This window comes from Hemisphaericaspora subhashii, assembly GCF_019202705.1.
Source record: "Hemisphaericaspora subhashii strain CBS 10753 chromosome Unknown scaffold117, whole genome shotgun sequence".
Classification (NCBI taxonomy): domain Eukaryota; kingdom Fungi; phylum Ascomycota; class Pichiomycetes; order Serinales; family Debaryomycetaceae; genus Hemisphaericaspora; species Hemisphaericaspora subhashii.
Window position 1 is genome coordinate 13782 of NW_026057281.1, and position 25991 is coordinate 39772.

General features: G+C 33.2%; 8 protein-coding genes across 8 annotated transcripts; 5 read left to right on the forward strand and 3 right to left on the reverse strand. All coding sequences in view use genetic code 12, as the record gives it.

The window, feature by feature from the left end:
• Positions 1 to 26: 26 nt before the first annotated feature.
• Positions 27 to 2960, reverse strand: J8A68_002710 (linker nucleoporin; the record flags this gene model as incomplete). The annotated part of the gene is made up of 1 exon (XM_049406489.1): positions 27 to 2960. One exon carries the CDS (start codon positions 2958 to 2960, stop codon positions 27 to 29), a length of 2934 nt encoding a protein of 977 aa, XP_049263995.1.
• A 999-nt stretch (positions 2961 to 3959) lies between these two features.
• J8A68_002711 (uncharacterized protein) lies at positions 3960 to 5273 on the forward strand (the record flags this gene model as incomplete). The annotated part of the gene is made up of 1 exon (XM_049406490.1): positions 3960 to 5273. The coding sequence occupies one exon, from the start codon at positions 3960 to 3962 to the stop codon at positions 5271 to 5273; it is 1314 nt and encodes a 437-aa protein (XP_049263996.1).
• A 1804-nt stretch (positions 5274 to 7077) lies between these two features.
• On the forward strand, positions 7078 to 8682 carry HNM1 (Hnm1p; the record flags this gene model as incomplete). The annotated part of the gene is made up of 1 exon (XM_049406491.1): positions 7078 to 8682. The coding sequence occupies one exon, from the start codon at positions 7078 to 7080 to the stop codon at positions 8680 to 8682; it is 1605 nt and encodes a 534-aa protein (XP_049263997.1).
• A 3395-nt stretch (positions 8683 to 12077) lies between these two features.
• On the forward strand, positions 12078 to 15326 carry REG1 (protein phosphatase regulator; the record flags this gene model as incomplete). Its single annotated transcript, XM_049406492.1, has 1 exon — positions 12078 to 15326. One exon carries the CDS (start codon positions 12078 to 12080, stop codon positions 15324 to 15326), a length of 3249 nt encoding a protein of 1082 aa, XP_049263998.1.
• An 815-nt stretch (positions 15327 to 16141) lies between these two features.
• On the forward strand, positions 16142 to 17212 carry J8A68_002714 (uncharacterized protein; the record flags this gene model as incomplete). Its single annotated transcript, XM_049406493.1, has 1 exon — positions 16142 to 17212. The coding sequence occupies one exon, from the start codon at positions 16142 to 16144 to the stop codon at positions 17210 to 17212; it is 1071 nt and encodes a 356-aa protein (XP_049263999.1).
• A 910-nt stretch (positions 17213 to 18122) lies between these two features.
• Positions 18123 to 22808, forward strand: J8A68_002715 (uncharacterized protein; the record flags this gene model as incomplete). Its single annotated transcript, XM_049406494.1, has 1 exon — positions 18123 to 22808. The coding sequence occupies one exon, from the start codon at positions 18123 to 18125 to the stop codon at positions 22806 to 22808; it is 4686 nt and encodes a 1561-aa protein (XP_049264000.1).
• A 51-nt stretch (positions 22809 to 22859) lies between these two features.
• J8A68_002716 (S-methyl-5-thioribose-1-phosphate isomerase) lies at positions 22860 to 24080 on the reverse strand (the record flags this gene model as incomplete). Its single annotated transcript, XM_049406496.1, has 1 exon — positions 22860 to 24080. The coding sequence occupies one exon, from the start codon at positions 24078 to 24080 to the stop codon at positions 22860 to 22862; it is 1221 nt and encodes a 406-aa protein (XP_049264001.1).
• Positions 24081 to 24270: 190 nt separating this feature from the next.
• PEX12 (ubiquitin-protein ligase peroxin 12) lies at positions 24271 to 25662 on the reverse strand (the record flags this gene model as incomplete). The annotated part of the gene is made up of 1 exon (XM_049406497.1): positions 24271 to 25662. One exon carries the CDS (start codon positions 25660 to 25662, stop codon positions 24271 to 24273), a length of 1392 nt encoding a protein of 463 aa, XP_049264002.1.
• Between the last annotated feature and the right edge of the window lie 329 nt (positions 25663 to 25991).

A 25991-nucleotide genomic window follows, 5' to 3' on the forward strand; every position in this document is an offset into this window, starting at 1 on the left:
CTTAACTATCTAATTATACAAAGGTTCTACAATTGTGATTCTAAATTGATCAACAAACTATAAGTTTCTCTAGGCATCTTATATTGTACCATCCCAGCGTAAATCATACAATTCTTAGCCACTTGCTTCCAACTAGACAATTCATCTCTTTGGTTGCTTAAAGATTGATATCTCTTCGATAAGATCTCATAGTTCAAATGACAAACACTAGTCATAACCATAATCAACAAAGAAGGAATAACTTTAATCAAATTATCATCCAAATCATTATTTTGGATCATTTCGCTCATGTTTCTAATCTTAATAAGATCATCATTAGGTCCTACTGGAATAAGATTCAATTGATTGATTTGTGTAATTACTTCACGCCAATTCTTTTTGAGGAATAAATCTCTAATTGTAACCATTGGTAATAATAAATCACAAGTTCTCTTCTTTTGCAGAGATATCTTATCCAATATAGAACCATTATTATTGAAGATCCTCATAATATGTTGAGACAATAAAATTATATTATTATCAACAGTATCTTCACACTCTTTATTATCGTCAATATATCCATTGGAAATAACTTGATAATTACCATATCTTATAATTGGCTTATTCAAATCACTAGTAGCAAAAATCTCTGCCAATAATTTATTAATTAAAGAAACAACAGTATCATATTCACAACATAATTGATATAACAACAAGGCATCAAATATTCTACCTTCTTCTTCACATTTACTAGCAGTAATTTCAATAATTTGATGATAGAATTCATCAATATTTTCCAATTTAATTAATTTTCTTTGTCTTTCTAAAATACCCAGGATTTTAGTTCCATTAGCTTGATTTAATTCTCCCAATAAGATTCCAAATTCACGAGAAGTCAAGATCAATTCACGTAATGCTTCATGACAAATAGCAATTTCTTCTTTACATTCACCTCCCTTTGCCATGGCTATTAAAATTAAATATTGACATGCAACTTTTGGATCACTAATTTTGAAACTTCTAGTGAATGAACCTACTAATCTACTGAAATTAATTTGATATTCATTGTCGAATACACTCAACAAGACATCTTTGCTTGCGTTGGAACACTTTAATAAACCATAGTAGATGAATCCAATAGCCAAATGAACCGCATCACATTCATTGAGTTGTTCATAAGTATATTGAACTGCTAATTCATAAAGACCAACTAAAATCAAGGTCTTAAGATAAAGTGGATTATTTGGAGATGTTAAGAATGCTTTTGGGCCTAAATGAATGATTTTGTTTTGTAAATCAGATAAATCATAATTCTCAAATAATAATGTAGACTCATTATTTGATTGCTTTTGTTTAATAATAGATAAATGGAACCATAACCAATCTTCAATAGATAAATTAATTGATTGAGGTAAGGATTTCTTAGTTAAATCACATTTCCCAATGATTTTATAAACCGAATATTTGTAAGGATCATAATTGATACTTGTATCAACATCATTTATAATGAATTGAAATTGTTGATTAAATTCCTGATGTAGCCTTTCACTTAAATCTGAAGGTAAGGTATGATTATCACTGTCAACATATTTCTTAATATATACTGGGAAATTCTTATCAAATTTATTGAAGATTTCACGATTACCAAGAACTAATCCCACAGCATCAAGATATAACCCAGCACGGATGAGATAAAAGATTAACGCCCAAATTGGAGTACCATTAACCAATAAGGTTTTATTAACTAAATCAGGATCATTTTTCAAGATTATTTGGTGAATGAAATAAGAAATCTTGTTCAAGTTTGTTGCTGGCAAGAAATTTGGGGTTTTATTATTATCCTTAATATAAAGCTCATCAACATAGTTGAAAAATTCTTGTTGTAAGTAGTTCTTACTATTGTTTACAATAATTGAATCTAATTCATCTTTATCAACATTATAGAATTTCTGCTCTTGACTAGTCTTTGAGAATTTTTCATTAGTTAATTCAATTAAAATCTTCCAAATTTCTGAAATTTGTTTTGATTTCATATCGTTTTGTAATTTATTCAATTCATTGAAATTTAAGCATAATGGGAAATTTCTTGATTCTAATCTAGCTTCATTAAGAGCATATACTATTTTGGCATGATTTTCGAATTTTTCTCTAGTCATTTGTTTAGCTGATGAACTTGCTGTTGTTGAGGTGCTCAATGGAGATAAAATATTACCACCTGAAGAGAAGTTCGTTTTCTTCCAAATTAAAGAATTCCTAATAGAATCAGCACTATTATCTCCATTATATTTCAACCCAACTGCTTTTCTTAATTCATCTCTTCTAACTTTCCAATCAATTGAAATGTTCGCATTTATGAAATTATCAAAATCTTTAGAAGCCAAAGCTAACGATTGTTCAATCGAATTCAATATACTTTCATCTTTTTTGGTATTTAAATAATTTTCGATATTTTCTGAAGTTACACCAACTCTTGATGCAGTAACTGGACCGACACCTCCAGTGGTGGTTGTTCTTTGTGGGATATGAATTGCATTCAAATCATTCTCAATCTCTTCTGCACTAATCCCACTTCCTGCTAATAAATAATGAGCTTTAGTATAACTAACATCTTTCTTTGAATCGTCAAGCTTCCTCAATTGTTGTGATTTTCGTTGTAATTCATTTAATGTAAGATGAATTGATCCAAGTTCGACATTGTCAGTGTTTTTAGGTAAGTTATTAGCCGATTCCAATAATTCTTTTAATAATTTAGAACTGTTTGTAGCATTTATTGACGTTGGCAATGTAAATGTTGATGAAGCAGCATTGGCAGATGGATTAAGAGTTGAACCTGCTGCAGCAGGAGCGGTCGTTCCACCTGTTGTTGTTGATCCACCAAACGAAGGAGTTGTGCCTGAGAATTGTGAAGTTGGTTGATTCTGTCCAAAGGAGAATCCACCACTTGTACCTATCGTTTTAGATTGAGTACCAAACAACGACATTCTTGATTCTATCTATAATGATATTTTCCAATTGATGTCCCCGTGAATATGAAATCGTGTTGCAAATAAAAAACCACAACAACTCTGAAAAGTGTATTGAGAAGAGGGTAGTGGATAATTGAACAAAAAAAAAAAAATTAGGAACTAAAGGGTTACCCGCACACTCATCTTACCTTCGCACTATAAAAGTTCATGATGCCCAAAAAAATTTTCAAGTTGTTTTAAGTTCTTCTTTTATTAACTTTGTCCAAAAGTAATCCATCACTTAGACAGTGCATTGTAATGGATATCACATATTACGCCTAGAGTATAGCTGCCAGTTTTTGGTTTGTTATGTTCGCCATAGTGATTGTGATGTTGAATCTATCGTTATCAAATGCGATGTGTCGATGGAAAGATCAATGTTTTTATTGTGTCTTTTAAGAACCTGTCTGGAATGCCAATGATGAAAGAGAGGTGTCAGGAGATCCATATATTCCCTTTTCTATTAATACTAGTTTTGTAATTTGATTTTGACGGGGGATAGTAGTAGAGCAATGCGTACTTATAAATGTCTTCACAATTTGTTGAGACTATAGTAGTGAGTTCAGATTTGCATGTATTAGTTTAGAAGTCGAACGAGGTGCATTGCACTATTATCTGCCAGAAATCTAAAGTTTCTAAGGCGTATGTGTACGAAGGTCTATGTCAATCCTGGATTGAGCGTTTTGTGAATCCAGTCGCGACAAGAATCCTCTGAATCTTGTGTAATGAACGAGTTCATGCAATACATGAGATGCGAAACTTGCACAAGTATTTGGAATTAGATGATTCAAAGTGTTTGACAAAGATACTGTCGAATAATCATTCCATAGCTCTCTTAAACATAAAAGCTGGGAGAGCCAAGCGTCCTGGGTTCAGGTCACGTGTTCATTTCGATGACAGAAAAGATTTTCATTTCATAGATCTTAGTTTAAATCTGGGTTTGTTGTTGATACTATGTCGACCGTTTCCACCAATATGTCAAATGCTATTGTCACTACAAAATATTGGGATTGGCCAATCCGAAAGCGTAATATAGTACTATACAAGTCCGAGGACGAATTACCTGTGATACCTCCAGTTACATTAGTCAGTTACATCCAAGTATACATACTTGCGTTTCTTGAACTACTTAGAACTACATTCACATGGTCAAAAGCTTATGATTTGTTCCCGGATATTTGTACAAATGACCCTCCAGAATACACCCTCTATATAGTTGGGCTATCATCATTGCATAATCCCCCCTTTGATTCATTGCAGCTTCGCTGGGCTATTTGGGATAGGGCAGCTAATAAGTCACATAAAATGGTTAGGGATGTTTGCAAGCATGATTTCAAATTTATGAACATCAAAGACTTCAAACAATGGTTTCTTAAATCTACACTTCCCACACAAGAGGGATCAGACACGCCTGTTGATATTTCGTCATTGATCAAGTCCGACATAAGAGAAATGTTACGTTTCAACCCCCCAGGTAATATTAGGGGACTTTTGAAACAATTGGATAGATTCAGTAAATTTCATTATCTAGTTTTCATGGAAACCAGTACTGTGGTCGATATGCTTTTTAATACGGTATGGTGTGATTTAGACTGGTTTAAACCACAGGTTCTTAAGCATGTTAAGGGAGATATTGACTTTACGCATTTGCTATATAAATTATTGAGGGAGGAACTTTATGTGCCAATGTCTTTTTCCGAGAGTAGAAATGAAGGTGGAGGGGGAAAAAGAAGAAGAAGAAGAAGGTCAAGGAGGGGAATATCAGGTTCTCAGTCTGAAGATAACAACGTTTCGATTCAGCAGGAAGATCATCCAATGCAGGCTGATCAGCTTGTCGAATCGCGTAGTTACAATGGTACAGAATTTACCAACCGTGCAGTTCAAGAATTATTTAGAACTCATAATATTAGACATGAAACTACAGTAGTAGGAAATTCCCATCAAAACGGATCAGCTGAAAGATCTATTAGAACCATTATTGAACGTGGACGAGTTGCTTTGATTGAATCCAACCTTCCAGCACCATTCTGGTCATATGCATGTGAAACAGCAGCTTATACATATAACAGAACATTAGATCTTGATAGCAAAGTGACTCCATTTGAACTATACTATGGCAAACCTTCCTTTCAAATAACGAAGAACATGTTTAGCAGCTGCCATATCGCCCATAGATGGGTTTTGGAAACATGTTCTTCGTTATTTGAAAGGAAGGTTTGCCATAGTATAGTTCAAGATGATCAAAATCATGAGTCGGTAAGTATGAGAAATCAATTGACTCAGTATTAACATCAAACGTAGGAATTTTCTGATTCTCCAGTGGCTGAAGATGTTTGTGGAAGTACTGGAATTCTGAATATCTGGCGGGAAATAACATATCTAGAAATGTAACTGTATTATGAGGATGAACTTTACCTGTGACTGGATTATACACTAAGAATGCATGCTTGTTACTGGCATATCCAACCATAATCCCTTGAATAGAAGAAGCATCAAATTTTGTACCTTTGTGTTTTGGTAAAATGTATGGAAAAGCACTACATCCAAATGGATGAAGGAAGTTTATTTGTTAGATAGAGAAAGTGAATAGAATTGTTTATAAGAACAAAGAAAGTTGTAAGACAAACAGGACTCACTATTCGTAATTGTATGATTCATAAAAGATTTAGACAGACACCCTGAACCTCTCATCAGTAATAATATATTCGAACCACTTCTCAAACGATACGTTGAAGTAATTTAGTTCCAGTATATTTTTTTTTGCAATTATTTTTCAAATAAAAGGCTGCAACTCTTTTCCCTAAACAATTCTTTTCCCGAAAAATTTAGATAAAAAGGATAGCTTATGGAACTTAAGAGAATAACATAAAGAAGGCACCTAACTCTTCTGCTTTCAAACAGCTACAGTTCATTATCGACAAAGAGGTCAAAAATAGTCACATCCAACAGTAAATTAACTAATTAGTCCAAAGGTTTGTTGGGTAAAAACCTAGATGTTACACAAAAATCTCTTTCAAATAGTTTATGATTGTCTGGATAACTCGCATTAGGTTATTGTTGATCTTCTTTGTGCAAGCACACCGTTTTATTCTTCAAAACAACTGGGGTCAAATCGGTTTACTTGTTGAATATATGTGAAAGCCACCTATAAAATAAAATGGTGAATTATATTCTATTGATAGTTTAATAGACTAAAAACGGTTTCATTCATTTTGCAGTCATGTGGAATAACCTTCCGATAAGTATTGTAGGCTTTTTGTGATTATTAAATTACGAATATAATATTGAACAATTGCACACGATATGAAATTTTTTTTTTATTGGATAAACTAAAAATTTAATTTAAATTTTAAAGTTGCATAATTAATGCATGTGATAATTTTAAGTTAATTATCTTAGAACTGGGTTGACTTATTACTTCTTTTGATCCCCTTTTCACTGATCTCGTGTGACAATCAATTTTATTTTGAATTTTATATTTGATAGAAAATATGTCTTACTCTTTAAAGAATCTTAATTGAATAAGGTCAATGCATAAAACCAGCGCAGGGTTCCAGATATTTTGCATTGCATTAGAGAACTTTCCATTCGTTCAATCAGAGACGAAAGTATTTTTTTGAAAATTTCTTTTTTTCTTTTCAACGGAAGTATGTATGAATCAATGAAAAATACAACAACAATGAAATATACGAGAGGATACGGATTTATTCTCAATCAATTTCATGTACTGTTTAATACTAGAGAATTGATGAGAGGACAAACCTTTCCTGATTAAACAATGAGATACGGCACCATAAATTATGTGTGTATGATAATGTCAGATCAATGTCTAAAAAACAAAATTGCAACGATAAACGCACAGAAGAAGAATTTTTATTTTTTTTTAAGTTTTCTATTGATTGATAATTAAAAAATATTTTTTTTTTTTCTAAGCAAAAATTTTTTTTTTTTTCATTCAATTTTAAGTTTAAAAGGAAGATAAAATTCCCAACAATATTCTTTCAATCTCTCTTTCTCTCTTTCTCTCTTACTTCTCTAACCTCTTGTCTGTTTACGGTCGTTCTTTTTTTTAATATATCTCCACTAAGTCAAGATGTCAGACAAATCAGTTGATGACAAAATTGTCATTGATCATTCCTTTGAACAAACTTCATTCCCCGATAATGAAAAGAAAATAGATGATTATGAAGATACATCAAGTAAGATTAATCATGAAGGTGGTACTTTAAAACGTAATTTCTCCACATATTCCATCATTTGTATTGGTTTCGGATTAACTAATTCTTGGTTAGGTATTTCTTCCTCCTTAGTTGCTGGTATAAGTTCCGGTGGTCCAATGTTAACCATCTATGGTATTTTAATCGTTGCCGCAATTTCTTATTGTGTTGCTGTCACTTTAGGTGAAATGTCATCGGCAATCCCATCTGCTGGTGGTCAATATGTTTGGACAAGAGTTTTGGCTCCAAAGAAATATTCTTCATTTTTGGCTTATATTTGTGGATCAATGTCATGGGCTGGTGCTATTTTCACTTCTGCTTCTATGTCGGTGGCTTTAGCTTACCAAGTTATGGGATTTTGGCAATTGACTCATCCTGAGCATGTGGTTCAAAAATGGGAATTATTTGTTTTGTATGAAATTATTACCCTTGTTTTATTTGTGTTTAATACTTATGGTAAGGCATTACCAGCATTAGGTAATGGTACTTTATATATTTCATTATTTTCCTATACTGTCATTTTAATCACTGTTTTGGTTTGTTCTCGTGGTCGTTATCAATCTGCCGAATTTGTTTTTGTTCAATTTGAAAACAACACTGGGTGGAAATCTTCTGGAATTGCTTTTATTGTTGGTTTAATTAATCCAGCTTGGTCATTTTCTTGTTTAGATAGTGTTACTCATTTATCTGAAGAAACTTCCAAACCAAGAACCGATATTCCAAAAGCAGTCTTATCAACCGTCACTATTGGTTTCGTTACTGCATTCACTTATTCCATTGCCATGTTCTACTGTATTAACAATTTAGATGATATCATTAATTCAAACACCGGTATGCCAATCTTGGATATCTTTTATCAAGCATTAAGAAACAAACATGGTGCATTAGCATTAGGTTCATTAGTCTTTTTAACTGCTACTGGTTGTACTATTGCTTGTCACACTTGGCAAACCAGAATTTGTTGGAGTTTTGCTAGAGATAATGGATTACCATTATCTAAATACTTGGCAATTGTTGATCCAAATTTAGGTATTCCATTAAATGCCCATATTTTTTCCATGTTATTCGTGGCCCTTTGTGGATTAATTTTCTTAGCTACTGATGCTGGGTTTAATTCTATGATTGTCGGTACTATTACTTTGATTTTAGGTTCTTATTTGGTATTTTGTTTTTGTTTATTATATCGTGGTAGAAATAATATCAAACATGGTCCATTCTGGTGTGGGAAATTTGGATTATTCTGTAATATTGTTACTATTTGTTATGGATTCTTTGCCTTGATTTTCTTTTCATTCCCAATGACTATGCCAGTTACTGGAGATACTATGAATTATTTCGCCGTTGTTTTGGCTATTTATGTTATTTGGGCTTTAGGTTATTGGTGGTTCCCAATTAAAAGTTGGGGATGTAAACATAAATTCGCTGGTGGTAGACAAGGTGAAGAAATTGAATTCCCTGATGTTTGTTTAACTGATATTTAGAGACATTTATTAGACTTTTTAGTTCTTAGTTATTTTTGCAGGTTTTTGTATTTTCTGTATATTATTTATTTAATAATTTATTTCATCGTTTTTAATTCGAAAAGAACATTTACCATGACTCTTTCTTCTGAAGTAAATTGTCAGAAACTAAACTTCCAAATGGAAAACTTAGTTCTCATTTGGAATGTATAGGTCCATAATAGAGATTGTCCCGGGCTGCACTCAAGACAGAAAAAGGCTTTACCTCGGAAGATATACAGTCTTTAGAGTCTTCCATGCATTGAGTCCATTTCCATCTTGATCCTGCAAAGAAAGCCGTTTAACAAAAGGTAAACAGTGACTAGCTGGAAAAGAAAGCTGATTAAATTGGACCTTGAGCGACCTGACTTAAATCGGTTTTTTGCAGCCGGCTCAAAGGTAAGAATTGGCACATTGACCAGGATGACTGGCTGGGTTAGAAAAAGCAGTCTACACAGTTCCCCAGATAAACACATGAATTTAGCATGGGCCAATATCAAATCTTTGCAATCACTTACTAGAAATTCGCCAGCAGAGATTATCTTGGAGACAAGATGAAAGCTTGCTTAAATCCTGAAGGTTTATTTTCTCTGATTCGTTCAGCTCATATATTTCATCTAGATCATTTGTGCCGGTCGTTAAACAATACGTAACCAGTTCCCTATTTATTCGTTTATTCCAAAGCCACGGCCATAAAAGGCTCTAGATGTGTAATTGCAAAAACGAAAGTGGGACGATTTATTATTTTTGCAACCATATCAAAATAATACCCGGTCAGTCGTGTACTTTTTCCAAATAACGGTTTTAATTTCTTTTTTTATTCCTTTGTCTTATGTCACGGTTTTGTCCGTTACCTCTCCGACTAATGCCGAGACCGAGGAATAATATTTTTTTTTCCTGGTGGCAATTGATTGGAAGGATGGATGTTTCTCCTCCCCCACAAAAAAAAAGTCGGCTTGAAAAAAAAACCATCCAGCTAAATTTGTCTGCTAATAAAATCACCACTGTCATATTCTTGAAATTTTCATTTTTTTGCATGACTTGATATTCAGATAGCTGGAATTTTCTGGTATGTCATCCCTAATTGTATGATATTTGCAAGTATATGAATCTGATTTAGATTGTTGATTATTACATTTAGAACGACTAGTGAGCTTATTTGAAAGAAATTGCAAATGTGTATTACTTCAGAGAGTTACAAGAAGTCCGATAGGTTTATTGATTATTATTTTCTAAAAATAACGAAATAATTACAAATTCAATTCGAGGGTAAAATTATTTAGCAACTCTTCTTTTTCTACGTGTGAATAATATTTTTTAGTATTTTGACAATTGCTAAATATACGAAACATAAATCGAAGGCTGCCAATGGGAGTAGATAGGGTAACATCGGGTAGCACAAGATTGAAAACTCACAAGAGACTGATATGAATCCATATGTGATGATACGCGTAGTTGCAAAAAACAAAAAAAAAATAGAATTAAAAAACAGAAGCATACAAGAAAAACTTCATACTTCCTTTAAAAATTATTATGTCAAGCAAAAATAACGTTTTTACCCCATAAATTATTCCTAATAGAGTAATGACCATCCCAAGTATCAAAACCACCTAGGATTCAACAATCCTCTTTTATCTACACGTGTTTTACTATTCAATAGTACTGTATATATCTTTATAAATCTATTAACATATATATAATCTTACGTTGTCAATGGTACTCATGCATATAAGTTAAATATTTGATGGTTTTTTAAAAACGATTGAAACCAAAAAAAAGGACGACGCACATTTTTCAATGCCCGCCCCGGAATCCGAAAATTTTTATTGAGAGAGGGAAACCACGTTCCATTTTTTTTTCTTACATTGGAAGTATAGTAATAGGATAATAGAAACGAACAAAAACAAAAGGATTAACAAATTTAGAATTTTTTTATAGGGGGTTGCTGGTGTGTGGTTTAATGTATAATTAAGTAATGAAGTCAATTTCATGTTGAATGACGTCTCTTGAATAATGTGGAGAAAGAAGTCAGAATAATGTGCTGGCATCAATGTGATTGTTTGAAGTCAAAATAAAATATTTAGATTGTACAAATAAACAATAAGATTTTTGGATAAAAGGCAAAAACTTAAAAATCCATCAAAATTATGACATTTACGCATGTTTCTTAAAATATATATAGCCACAATTTAATGACTGATCTATTCTGCTCTTTCAATGTATATCAGAAGAAATGATAAATCATCAAGGAAAATGAAAAGGGGATCAGCAAAACTTTGTGGGTAAATCAAAACGGATCATTCCCCTTTTCTCATCTGATGTAACATTAAATAAAATAGGGAAAGAAAAACGTGAGGTCATATAAAATGAATTTTGCAACAACAACAGCAAAAGTCTTCTTCTTCTTTTTCTATTACGAGTATCAAATTTTCTTCTATTCTAAAAAAGCAGATTAAATGTCAATGTGTCCGGAATACAATTTATGCGAGTGACCTTCTCTGCCAGTNAAAAAAGCAGATTAAATGTCAATGTGTCCGGAATACAATTTATGCGAGTGACCTTCACTCTGTCTGTCTCTTAATATTGTAAAGTCATCTTTTGTAAGTTATAAAATTTCTTGTTTATTAAAATATGAATTTTCTTGTTCAAAAGAGATCGTGTTTTAGTTTAATTAATTAATTAATTATTAATTGATAAACTTCTAATTAAAATTAATCAATTGATTAAGATGGGAATATAAATAGAGAGAGAGAGAGAGAGAGAGAGAGAGAAATGTCTTGGTTGATTTAAAGTATAGATGAAACCCATACTACTGTTGATGTTATTGCTGGTGTTCTAAGCTGATGGTCCAAATAACAAAAAAAAATTAAAATTAAAAAAAAAATAAATAAATTAAATAAATTATTAAATAAATTGTAAAGAGTAGTAGTAATAATAATAAAATTAATGCCAGAAAATTTTCCCTCTCTCATCCAATTTTTTTTTTTTTTTCTTTTTAAAAATTCAACCAACTCACCACACAATTCAAATTTCTAATTCTCTTTCTCTTTCTCTTTCTTACATTCCAACCAACCAACTAACCATCCAACCAACCAATTAAATAATCATTACTACACATTTAAATAGACAGAAGTAGTGTAATCATAAACATATACACTCTTACTATTCATCAATACAACAACAAGTCACATACTAAACCATACACAGTAGCTCTCCCTCCCCCCCGTTGACCTTTTTTTTTTTAATACACCCCCCCAGCTTTACTTTTATTTTTACAACAACAACAAACATATATAATTTTTGACAACACAACAAATTAATATAATATAATAATCATTCAAAGCAACATCATCATCACCAACACTAGGAAGCGTAGAATGTCAATACATGGAGAAGTATATTCAGGTGGAGCAACCACCTCTCAACATGTTGATGCAGAAGATGATGAACATTTTCAAAGTACAACATTTAAATTAAAACGAACAAGGTCAATAGGAGTATTGGATGAATTCATTCCAGATAAATTAAAACAAGATGATGATGATGACGACGACGATACATCAACAGTAACATCATCTAAATTCACCCCTTTATTATCAAATAATCTATTAGCATCCGGTAATAATAACAACAATCCTCATCTAACAATTAATACATCAACATCTGGTCAATATTCTTCACTGTCTTCTACTTCTTATTCATCAAGTGAAGATGACACAGCTCAACAAGATACCCTTAATACAACAACATCTACAACTAATCATCAACCATTACAACCACCACCACCACAACCTCCTTTATTAACTATAGATTCACAATCACCATCACCAGTAGCGTCACCATCGCCGTCTGCAATATTAAATTTACAATCACCAGAATTATTACCTCATGATGATACTGATTTAACTATGGAACCTTCTCGTCATGTAGATTATTTATCTTATCAATGGGATGTATCTGATATTTCTAAATCTTGGAGATATGTCATTCAAAAACGTAAAGATGTTGCTAATGCTGCCCGATTAGAAAATGCCAGTTGGAGAACTTGGGCTCAAAGAAGATCAAATTTAAAAACAATTTCTCCTGAAGTTGTAAATTGGTCAAAAGATAGTGATGTCACTTGGCTTTATGGACCGATTTTAAAGGATGATGATCATCCTTATCTTCATCATCATCACCATCATCATCATGCTGCTGATGATTGTCAACTTCCGCATCATCATACCCGTGCTCATTCTCATTCTCAACATCATCCTGGACATAGTGTTGTAGCGGGAGATATTTCAATTGCCAAGAATAGTCAGAATTGTGAAGCTGTTGTACAACAACAACAGCAACCTGTTTCAGTTCCAAAACCAATTTTGAAAAAGAGATCAGTTCAAGAACTGATGATTAGTCATTCAAATTTATTGAAATTACAATTGGCAACTAATAAAGTATATCAAAAACAACGAGAACAATTATTGAAACAACAACAAGAAATGAGACAACAACAAGAATTACAAGAAAAGGAACAACAAAGATTACAGAAGCTGAAATCTCAAGATATCCAAATTGATACCCCACAACAAAATACCAACCCTGATTTCGATGATTATGATGCAATCCTGGCCAAATTGAATAAACAATATGAAAATAAAACTCCAACTGATAATTCAAGTGTTGCTAAATTACAAACATTATTAAATAAGAATAGACAAGATATTCAAGTCTCAATAGTAAAAGCATCAGAAAGTGATCCAGTATTAGCAACTCCAGAATCGGAACTTATTGAAAGTAAAAGTCCATCAATTCGAGAACCATCCCCAACATCTCTTCGAAAAGTGATATCGCCATTAGATATAGATTATTCACAACTGGATCAACAACAAAGTGCAATTGATGATTCATCATCGTTTGTATCCGAAGAATCTCCACCCATTAAAGAAGGTAGACATATTCATTTCAATGATGAAGTAAAACAATGTATTGCCGTGAATAATTATACTGATGACGATGATCAATATGAAGATGATGCCGATTATGATTATGCTAATGAATATTATAATTATGTGGATGGAGATGATGGGTATTATGATGATGTGGGTGCATATTATAGTAATAGTTATAAAAGTAGTACTGGTGGTGGTTATGATTCGAATAATCTTATATATGTGGATGATGAAGATAATGATGCCAGTGATGAAGATGCCATGGATGAAGATGAAGATGAAGATGAGGATGATGAAGATGAAGGTGGATTTTTCATTAAGGTTAAATCAAATTCAAATGCTGCACCATTGATATTAGGACCTAATAATAATAATAATAACAGCCAACAACAAAAGGAAAGTGAAAATACTGAAGATTCAGAATCAATATCTACAAGTAATAGTAAAGTATACAAAACCATTCAATTATTACCTTCAACGACATTAAATTATGGATCTAGTGATGAAGAAAGTGATGATGATTATAATTATAGGTCATCATTATCACATAATGTGAATAATGAAATTAGTCGAGGTTATGATTATTATTATGATTATAATACAGTATATACCGTTGATCCAAATCATGCCATTTATGGAATAAATAAAAACCCACCTGATGTTATCGATGTACCGGAAAGTTTAGAAATGGGGTCAAATTTCGATTATATTGAAGATGTTCAATCAGATATGCCAATCATAAATCCACAAATCATAAATAGTAATAATCCTGCTGCTGTACATATTGTTGGTGCGGGGCCAGGAGGTAGTCCGATTCAATATACAACAACAACAACTAATGTTGCACTTCCTGAATCTCCGTTAATAATAACTAATCCAACATTACCTCCATTACCCATAAAACAATCCCCATTCCAATTGAGTGATGATGATGGATCTGATGAGGATAGTGAGGATGAAGATGAAGGATTATCAATCATGACAAGATCGTCAAGTCGGAATCTCGCCGAATCAGTATTTCATCAGACACCAATAGAACCAAAGCCACCATCAACCAAACAAGATGCAATGCATTTCCCAGAATCTTTCGAACAACAACAGAACCAACCAATAGATGCACCGGTGTTATCTATAAACCCCAAATATTCCAATTCTGCTCCCATAACTAAACAACCAACAAGTTCAAATTCCTTATCCCAACTGTTTTTCGGTGGTGGCGGTGCTGCAGTCACACCCACCACTCCAAAAACTTCCGAACTTTCAAAACTGTTCTTTGGTTTAGATTCCCAGGAAGTAGCGTCATCATCCACGCCGATTGAACCAGAAGTAGAGTGTTTTAAACCAATGCCAGAATTAACGAGAACTTTATCTAACACCAGTAAGAAAGCATCAGCATTACCACCTCAAACTACCAGTGAAAACGCGGCTGCTAGGAGTACATTCCTACTATTGGATGAAGATAGTGACGATAGTGAGAATGAGGATGGGTTTGGACAGAAGAGTTATGATAGATTGAGTCAATTTGCTGATAAGAGTGGGATAAGAACACCGTCACCGTTTGAAGGGAGTGGAAGTAATAGTGGGAGTCCAACTGTGACAGCGACGAATATAAGTGGTGGTAATGGTGGTGGGAATGAGAGTAATAAGAATTTAATGGGACAAGCTAAAGGATTGGCTAAGCATTTCTTTGGTTGAAGAGAAGAGAAAAGAATGAGACTGTAATGCATCTTATTGGGAAATGGTAATAAAATAAAGGAATTAATTATTGAGTAAAATGAATGAATGAAGAATCAATAACTGTCAAGAATTGTGTTTTTGGTTTTGTTGTTTTTTATTGATGGTTTTTTATTATTCCTGTCATTTTTTTATTATACTGTTACAACTACTTACTTATTGTTATTATTATAATGATAATTGTTTATTCTTTTATTAATTTCTTATTTTTTGATAAAATATTTACTTATATATTAATTAATACAAAATAGTTAATGATTTAAATATCCTTTTCGTAGAACAGAATAATTGACTACATACTACATATGAAATGTGATCTCGCTGGATCTTGAAAAGGGAACAAAGTGAGAGATTTTTCTAACTACGCGAAAGGAAGTATAGACATTGCAATAAGGAATAGGGGATTCATTATTCAGAATGTGTAGTTATTGTATCATCATTAGAAAGCAACTGTATCTACAGTATCTACCCAACAATATTTTGCAATTTGGTAAGTACACTAATGAGCAACGTTTTTTCTCTTTCTCTGTCACCGTCTCTTTATTGTTTTAAGATTTTCCCCCCTTTGTTAGAAATTCCTTAGATAGATAGAGAAGCAATGAGTGAGTGACTCTCTAACAGTCGCATCACTAATATACTAATTCAGGTTACATTTTTTTTGTTGGCAATTTATATAAAGATACTACTCTGTACCAAGTAGTAATTAAATAGAACTTAGAAATACTGGGGAAAGACTACTTCTCTTCTTTTACATTCTTAGAAACTATCCATTAACTATGTTGGGATGTAAATCAAAAGATACAGATATAATAACAATACTACTATCATTATTCACAACCCTCCTATCTACCCATACAACAATCCCATCCCCATCACCTACACCATCACCGCCAGATGATGACGATGGCAAATGTGAATTAATAGGGACTTTTTCATTAATAACACAAGCATTCTTAGGTCTATTATGTCTTTCTTCATTGATTGTTAAACGATTTTATGAATATCCTATCCGTCGTACTTGGCAAGTTTGGTCATTTGATGTTTCAAAACAATTAATTGGGGCATTTGGGGTACATATGTTTAATGTGATACTTTCAGTTGTGAAAACAGCCCCTGATGAGGATGACGGTAGCGGTGCTACTAGGAAGTTGTTTGTCAGACTTGTGAGTAATGGTGGTAACGTAGGAGGAGGAGATGATGATAGTACTCAAGATCCTTGTGATTGGTATTTCTTGAGTATAGTATTTGATTGTACTATTGGGGTTTATATATTATATCTTGTATTCAAAGCTTTTAACAAGATATTAAGAAAGCATTTCCATATTACTCAGATTGAATCAGGAGAATATGGACCTGATCCAAATAAACCATCATTTAAAGCATTTTTTAAACAATTGGGAGTATATTTCATTTCATTAATGATTACTAAAGTTATTTTATATGGAATTGTTGAATGTTTTGAACAAGAATTACTTTGGATAACAAGTCATGTATTATTAGTTTGGTTAGATCAATATCCGGAAGAAATTGAAATATTTATGGTTATGTTTGTAGTACCAATTGTAATGAATTGTTTACAATTGGTATTAATTGATAATTTCATTAGAAACCAATTATGGTCAAATACAAATAAAAGAATAAAAATTGAACATCCTAATTTTCAAGATGATACTGAAAGTGTTTTAAGAAGAGAAATTGAAGAAATCTTACATGATGAACAAGATCATGTAAGGAAATTTTATGGAGAATTGGAAAATGGTAATATTTCCTTGATTACTGATACTACTACCAGTAATGCTAATTCAACAACATCGTCACGAAAGAATTATGGATCAGTATCCAATTAAAAAATGGGGGTTTGGTTAATTCTCTTTTATTTCATTCAAATATAGAATTCACATATGTATATATAAATATCAACATACAAAGTTAATACAAGTCTAATTAATAATCAGGAGTCTATGTACAAGTAACCATTTCTCGGTATTTCTTTCTCTCTCTCTCTCTCTAGCTTGATTTTGGAACTGGGTTTGGAGTGAATCCATAACTTTTCATACAATCAGTATATTGTTTAAGAATATCATCACATTTTCCACTTTCAATAGTATTAAATAATAAGCATTCATCTCTGGCTTTACGTTGATCGATACAGACACAACAAGGCTTTGGTTTATTTTCTTTAGCTTCAGTGGCCATCTCTCTCTATTCTCTTATTTCTATATATATCTGTTGTTAATATTGGGAGTATCAAGTAGAAGAAAGTAAGATTAGTAATTTGATTTTTCAAATTATTAATTGAAAATTGCAATTCCCGAGAGAACCTTTCATTTACAAATGGTGGGAAAAAATGTCGTAATATCACGGGATTAGCGATGCCACCACCACCGTAGGCTTGGAGAACAAACCATTGATAAATTATTAGAACGATGCAAAGATTTCATTGTTTCAATTCTTGGCTGCAACCTCATGAAAATCAATTCTTTGACTCTTATGACTGTCTTTCTTCAAAATAACACCCTTCATTGAATCCCACTGAAACGTGTAACGGTGGGTTACTAGAGATAGGTTTTTGACAAACACATACGACATTCTGTACCAACGACATTTCTCACTGTTGGGGAATTTCGATCACCGGAAAAAAAAATGCCATAGAAATTGGAAGTCAGAGAGACATTTTTTACAACACATAATTCCTTCATTTTGGAGAAGATCAATATCGATATAACATTTCAATTAAACCATTCAATACATCTTTAGATGGCAGAGGACTCATTGAATATTCCTACGGGAAGTCGGATGTCGCTAGATAGTACCAGTATAAACCTCAATGATGATTTATCCTCAGAACATTCATCCCAAATCACCGATAGTATCAGCAGCATTAAACAAAATGATAATCATAAACGATCAGGATCAACTACATCTTTCCCAATTAATAATAATAGAACTAGTATAGATAATGAAAGTGTCTTCCTGTCTAATGCATATTTCAGTTTTTATAATCTTGATGAGAGTAGTAGCAAGAAAGATGATATTTATTCTCCCCTTGGTCCCAATTCAATCTATGAATTAACTAGTGGGTCAGATATTGCAAGAGCTAGAAGAAATCGTCCTTCTAAAACTTCAGTAACGATAAATGGAGGAGCTAGAACTGTGTATAATTTGAATATTCCAACTACTAAAGATATACCGCAGATTCAATTGCTGAAATTGAAAACTAAAGTTGCAAATAAAGAATTACAAGAGAAATATATTAAAAAAGTATCACATGAATATAAAAACTTTGAAACTAGTTATAAATTATTAACTGAAGATACATTACAAAGATTTACTCAACAAGAGAATATGTCAACTTCATCATCAGTAGGGAATTTGCAAATTATTGATCTGATTTCTGATATACCTTCAGTATTTCTAAACCCTGATTTTCAATTAGATGATCCTAGAACATTCAAACAAGTTATAGAAGATGTCAATATTTCACCAGGTGAAGATGACGATCCTGCACTTAGTTTAGTCAATAATACTGAATTACAAGATAAATTATCTAATTATTTAGATATCGTGGAACAAAATTTAATTCAAGAAATAGGAAAATCTTCTGATTCATTCTTTAATGCAATTGGTGATATAGAAAGAATCCAATCTCGTTCAAATAATTGTGTGGAGAGTTTTAATGGTATAATGCATAAACTTCAAGAACTTGAAGTTAATCAATCTGAACAAGGTTTGAAAGTTTTACGTAAATTAATTGAAAAGAAAAATGTTGAACATTTGGAATCATCATTATTACAAATACAATATATTACTTCAATTTTCTCACTTGCTAATAAATCATTTTCTAATGGTAAATATTCAAAATGTTTAAATGAAATTGTCCTTGTCGAGAATTTATTAAGGGGAGTGAATTATGAAGATCTCATAGATGATGAATTGAAAAGATTATACCCGAAGTTAAACTACCCACTTGTTAATCTTACAAGCTTACCTGCATTCGTTCATTTAAGAAACGACTTATTCAATCTCAAACATGAATGTTCAAAAGGATACATTGATGATTTCATAGATTTGTTAACTGAAGATTTAACCCTGCATTATAAAAATATTCCAACTAGGGATACTCTTAATAGAATATATGTTAATAAGGATAAAACCAGGAAATATAATTCAAGACCAGTCAATAATTCATATCTAAATGTGGATGATACAAAAAGAGCAAAAATACGTGAAATCGTCAAAGATTTGGGAAAGGCAGGCAGCCTTTCACTCGCATATACTTCATATCAACACCGTTTCGTAACTGAGATCAAAGATATAATCAAACAAAATCTTCCACTGGCTCAACAACTGACCGAAATGTCTAGTGGACCATCCAGATCCTCACCAGCACCTGAGATGCCTGTACCCAAATCGGCTCCAAATGCCTTAAGTACAAATATCAAGAGTTTGACGCCACGAGAATTTGAAACTATATTTTCTAAAACATGTGCTGAATTATCAGAATGTTTAAGAAGATTAACCGTACATCAAAAATTATTATTAGATATTGCATTGACTACATTACCACCGAATGCAGATATTGATATTATGACATTAGATATCACGTCAGCAATCAATAAAGCAATTGACTTGACTCAAATTAGATTAATGAAAGTTATTAGTGTCCGACTGGAACAGACTGCTGATTTACCGGTGCAGTTTTATCTTAGACTTTATTCAATCACTTCGGCATATTTACAAGAATGTGAATTGATAAATCCTGGATTTGCAATGAGTGGGGCTGGGAATGCATTGGGTGAATGGTTTAGTAATCATATTACATATTTTGTTCATCGATTCCATGTGAATACCATAGGAGACATGTCGACGGAGTGTACCAGAGAAGTTTGGAAAGAAGTTTTGGATCCAATTAAATTGACACCGGCACAGGTTATTATTAATGATTTGTTGGAATATTCGAAATATATTGAACTGAATGGTACAGTTGGATTTTCGGGAGAAAAATGGTTACAACATTTTGATTTTTATGATGATGGTGAGAATAAGGTTAGTAATGAAGATGAGGCTGAGGTTTTACCTATAACTAAGTTAAAAATTGGAAATGACATGTTTATGGTGCCTAATTTATCAGTCAGATCAACTCAGCATATTCGTGATTATTTGATTATCGCAAAAGCGTTTCCTAGCTTTTCACCAACTGTTGAAAATAATTTGTTGAATTATTTTAAGGTTATGAATTCCAAGGCTTCACAAGCGGTGTTGAATGCTGGAGCAACGAGAACTGCAGGATTGAAACATATAACCACCAAACATTTAGCATTATGTATTCAATTTGTTGAATTCAATATTTCACTATTAGAAGGTATAACTGGCTGTTTTAAATCTGATGGTCAAATAAATGGACAACAACTGCATGGAAATCAACAGGATGAACTCAGCATCACTAGAATTATAAGTAATTACAAAGATCATGAAACTGAACTTTTCTCAAAAGTAGTTGGAATGATGTATGATCGTACAGTCATGAGATGTGCAAGTTTGACTAAAATTGATTTATCCGTGCCTGTTAAATACCCACAACCTTGTCATTCATATATGGAAGATTTAGTTAAGGATACAATTACGGTTTCAAAAGTTCTTACCAGATATTTACCCGATTTGAAATGTTCTTTGATCCTACTGCAAATATTTGATAATTATAAACGATTATTTGTGGAAGCATATTGTACTAAATTACCCGTATTCAAAGATTTTAATGAAAAGCATAATATATTAAAAGATATTGATTATTTTAGGGTCAAATTAGGTGATGTTATAGGCTATGGAAATTCAGGACAAGTGATTTGGGAAAATGTAAATTCAATGCCAACTGAAGAAGATACCAAGATGGAACAAATCATGAAACATAGTATTCTGGATGAAAGAAAACAAACGGAAAAACAAAAAGAGGCGAAATTACCTCTGCCACCACCGCCGCCAAGACCTCAAACTACCAAGAGACTTTCGTTCGAAAGATTGATTTCATCAGCGAGAAGTTCGTTTGAGCGTCATAAGACTGAAGAGCATAAAGAAGAACCTCCAATTCCAGAAGTCAAAGATGAATCCCCAAAGCCGGAATCCAAAGATGAACCAGCAACGTCGGAAAGTAAAGTGGAAGATGCAAAATCAGAAGCGAAAGAAGAAACCCCGGGATTGGACGCATCGTTAACAAGTATACAAGACCTGACAGAGGCGAATAAAAAGTTAGAAGAGGATTTAACACAAGAGAAGCACGCTGAAGCCACGGGACCTGAAGTAGTTGAGCCAGAAGCGATATTTGATGTGACTCAAGATAGTCCAGAACCTGAAATCAAAGATGAGAAAACCACGGCAAACATCGACGGAGACCAGAAATTAGGAGAAGCTGAGGCAGACAAAAAGAGTCTTGAAGAGCCAACTTCCACTGCGGCTGTTGAAAACGCAATAAAGGGAGATGAAATTGCAGAAACGTATACAGACCAAGAAATGGCCGAATCGCATACTGAGCCCTCGTTAACTAATGCTACCGAAAAAGACGGAGTCCCGGTTATTGCTGAAAGTAATACCCAGGAAGATGTACCGACTTCGAAGGATTTCCAATCTGAAGAGGCTGATATGGAAAAGGATGAATTGGAAGTTTTATTTGATGCTACAGAAGCTAGTGATACAGAAGTTTTATTTGATGCAACAGAAGAAGAAGGTGCAGAACAAATTGACACGAAAGAGGAAGAAGCTCAGCAAAATGAACCTGATCAATCGGTGGAAGCTACAGAAACTAGTTCGGCTCAAGTTGAAGATAAGACTAAAAAGGTCGAAATTGGAGTGCAAGATGCAAGTGAGGATATTCCCGAATCCGTTATTAAAAGTGAAGATTCTGAATCGAAGGAAGAGCAACTTCCTTCGGATGAAAGCAGAGAATCGGAAGCCGTGAAACCAGTTGAAGTGCCAGAAGTTACTTTAAAAGATGTCGAAGATTCCAAAACCATTATAGAAAGTTCCCCAGAAGTCGAGAGTAAACAAGAAATTGTTTCAGCGGACCGGAATGTTTCGTCCATAGGAAATCCTGGCAAGGAGAACTTGGATGGAGTTTCTAAAGGAGATCAAGACGAATCTGGCTTGCAAAATAATGTTAACGGTAGCAGAGATACTGTTGACGACTCCGTTACAAACATGGAAGATACGGATGTAGTGAAGCAGAACGATGCTGCAGCAGAAGTAATCGACATATCCGAAGACGTGCAGTCTGTTGCAGAGACTGAAGTAAAAAGGGAAATTGAATCGAGTAATGCACCTGACGTTGAGGCGGAAATACTGAACGGATCTAATGACAATACCGACAATCTAGTGGATCAATCAAAACAAAAGCAGTCCAAACCAAAGAATCAAGGGAAGAAGAAAAAGAACCAAAAGAAAAAGAAGAAGTAGTACATAGCACCTTTAGATTAGCATTAATTAATACGTATTTCTATTTTAGTACTATTTACTTAATTGATACTCTCCTGATGCGTCTTTTGTAAATACATGAGGATCTTCAGTCACTATACTGTCGATTAATTCATGTGGAGTAACATCGAAAGCTGGATTCCAAACGTTGATACCGGGAGTAGCAATCCCAACTGTCACTTTTTCGCCAACACCATCTTGTGCTAATTGTGGACCAACGAGGGTAGTCAATTCATTTGCAGGTCTTTCTTCAATTACAATACCTTCACCGGTTGGTGTATTTAAATCAATAGTGGTTTTTGGTGCTGCAATTATGAATCTAATCTTTTGATTTTCATTCTTGTTGTTGAAATAATTGGCAATAGTTGCAAGTTGGAAAGTACCGATTTTATTTGCAGTATCACCATTCTTGACAATTCTATCAGCACCTACGATTATAAACTTAACTGGCGCACTCAGGTCTTTGACTGCCTTCTCGCGGTTCAAGGTATTAATTAAGGAAGAAACCATATTGTCACAGATTAATGTGAATGGGATTTGTTCATAGTCTAATTCATAAGTAGTCAATCTCGCTCCTTGATTATATGGTCTAGTTTCACAAGGGTATACATGATCCAACCAGAAGTCTTCTTTTGTGTTTTCTTCATTCAAGTTCTGATAAGTAGAACGAATTATACCCAAAGCTGTACCATGACCTGAAGTGGCCAAGGATCCAGTGTTACATACGGTGATAATAGAAAATGGACCTTCAAAATTTTCTTCTTTCAAACTGGAGATTATATATTGTAAACCATTCTCACCGAGCTTGAAATTGTTTGCCAAATCGTCGTCATATAATGCGACGGCATAATCGTACAAGAGCTTTAATGTAGTTTTATCTACTGGTTTGGAATCTTCGGCGGCCAAGGAAATCAAAACCTTCATATCGTTCAAGGCGTTGGCAAGATTGACAGCTGTAGGACGGGAAGTAATTAAATAATCCAAACTATCTTTCAAGTCTTTGATAGTTTTAGATGATTCACCGGATTGTAAATACGTATGAGTATCAACTACAACGGCAAATGCACCTACAATAGCAATGGCTGGAGCTCCTCTGACTTGCATTAACTTGATCGCTTGAAATGCATCTTCGATTGTATTTATTGGAATATAAGTTGTCGAGTAAGGGATGACTAGTTGGTCGAGGATGTCTAATTTCACGTGCTCTCTGTCAAACTTAATAGCTTGAAGAGTCTTGTCTTCTTTTGAACTCATCTCTTGTTGTTGATTGGCAAAAGAAGAAGTGTTATCAGAGTCAGAAATGTGAAAATTTTGAAATTTTTTGCAACGTGCGAGAGAAAGAAGAGTACCATGGTAGCGCCAAATCTTCAAGCCACAGTTTATTATTACAAACAGTCAAAGTGAAATTATAAATAAAGTGTAATTACAAAGGAAAAGTATTTAACTAAAAGATAAGTCTTCTTATGCCTTCAATTTCCCATTCTTCTTTAATGGGGTTCCATTTACAACCAAGTAATTTTCTTCCGGTAATAGGACATCTTCCACCTTTATTAATATCAATGAATGTTTCAGCCTTCTGATCTTCTTCTTCCTTCTCATGCTTTTCGTCTATCACAACCTCTTCATCTTCATCATCGGAATATACTTTTTCTTCATCTTCTATTGACTTCTCTGCCTTTGATTTGTTTGCGACTATAATATGTGATTTCTCGAGATAATTGTAAATACAAGAATAATCAAACACATAACCAGTCTCGATAATTGCCGGGTTGGTAATCTCCTTCTTACACAAAGGACAAACCTTGCCTGATTTATAGGGTTTAGATTTTGGTTTGTTGGTGGCTATTCCTGTGGTTCTAGAAGAACGAAGAGCAGAAGCTAAGGTCGATGGAGGTGGTAATGTAAAATCAAGAACATTCCCTTGATTCTTCGAAAGCTTTTTGGAAAAGTCTGAGTTATTCCACCATTCAAGGAATTTCAAAGTAAATATGGCAGCGGGGAAGAAGGTTCCTAATACAAATTTGATTGCTTTCACTATTGGATTAGTTACATTATTTCCAAGTAATTTCAAGATAAATTCTATTGTCGTAGGAGGAGCTATCCGGTTGGGCCCCTTTGAGTCTTCCTTAGGAGCCTTTGGTTCATATTTGGAATAGTCATATTGGTTTAATCTGGAATAATTCATTTTAAATAAATACATCAAGATTGATGCAGATTTACTTGTACCACTCAAATACATAATTGTTGTTATGAAATTTGCTGCTCTATATGCACTTTGAATATATGGATATATCTCAACAAACTTTCTCTTTAATTGAATTTTCAAGTTTTCTTCTTTGGAAAGGGAATCATGTGTATCTAATTGATTGGTGATATATTTTGTATACCAAATTTCATACCAATAATTGAACTTTTCCAGTAAATATGCCACACCAGTAATTTCAAATATAGAAATGAACTGTTGGAAAGGTGTTAATCGCCTCCTCTCTTCAATCAAAGAAGGAACTAACTGGGTCAACTTGCTACTATTATAATCACTATTCTGTGAAAGTGGTGTTTGATTAACTCTTTTTAATCCATAAAAGTTCTCTGTAAATGAACCTTGCCAATATTTAAGAAAATACCATTCAATAAAGCTTCGAAGCACCAAATTAAGTTCATCAAATCTGTTATTAATTTTTAAAAGATATCTTGGATATCTACTAGTATAATGAACCAAGATATATCTTAATGAAGGTGAAAGTAATGCCTCTAATTGATTAGAAGAAATCAACTCAAAAAGAGTTGGTCTCTCAGGATCTAACTGCGATGAATCTAACGATGAGTAATATTCCATATCTCTGTGTGTGTATGCCTATATAGTTAGTTTAAGTCTATGACAAGTGTCCACTAGCTGTTGTAGTTTTAAATGTTGTATTTCGTTCAATTTCTCCCGCAAAAGAAAAATCAGAAAATTCAATCAAAATGTGGAGGGGATAATTTTTTTTTATCCTCGGTTGTACTTTCATTTTTTTTTGGTCAGAAATCTTTTGGTTGCAAAAAATGACATCAATCAGTTTCTGTGTCTTTCATAATAAACAAAGACTTTGGTATAAGGTAACAAATTCCAGTGATAAGTAAAAGACTCCTGGAATCACCCCAATGAAAAGTCTCAAACAAATAATT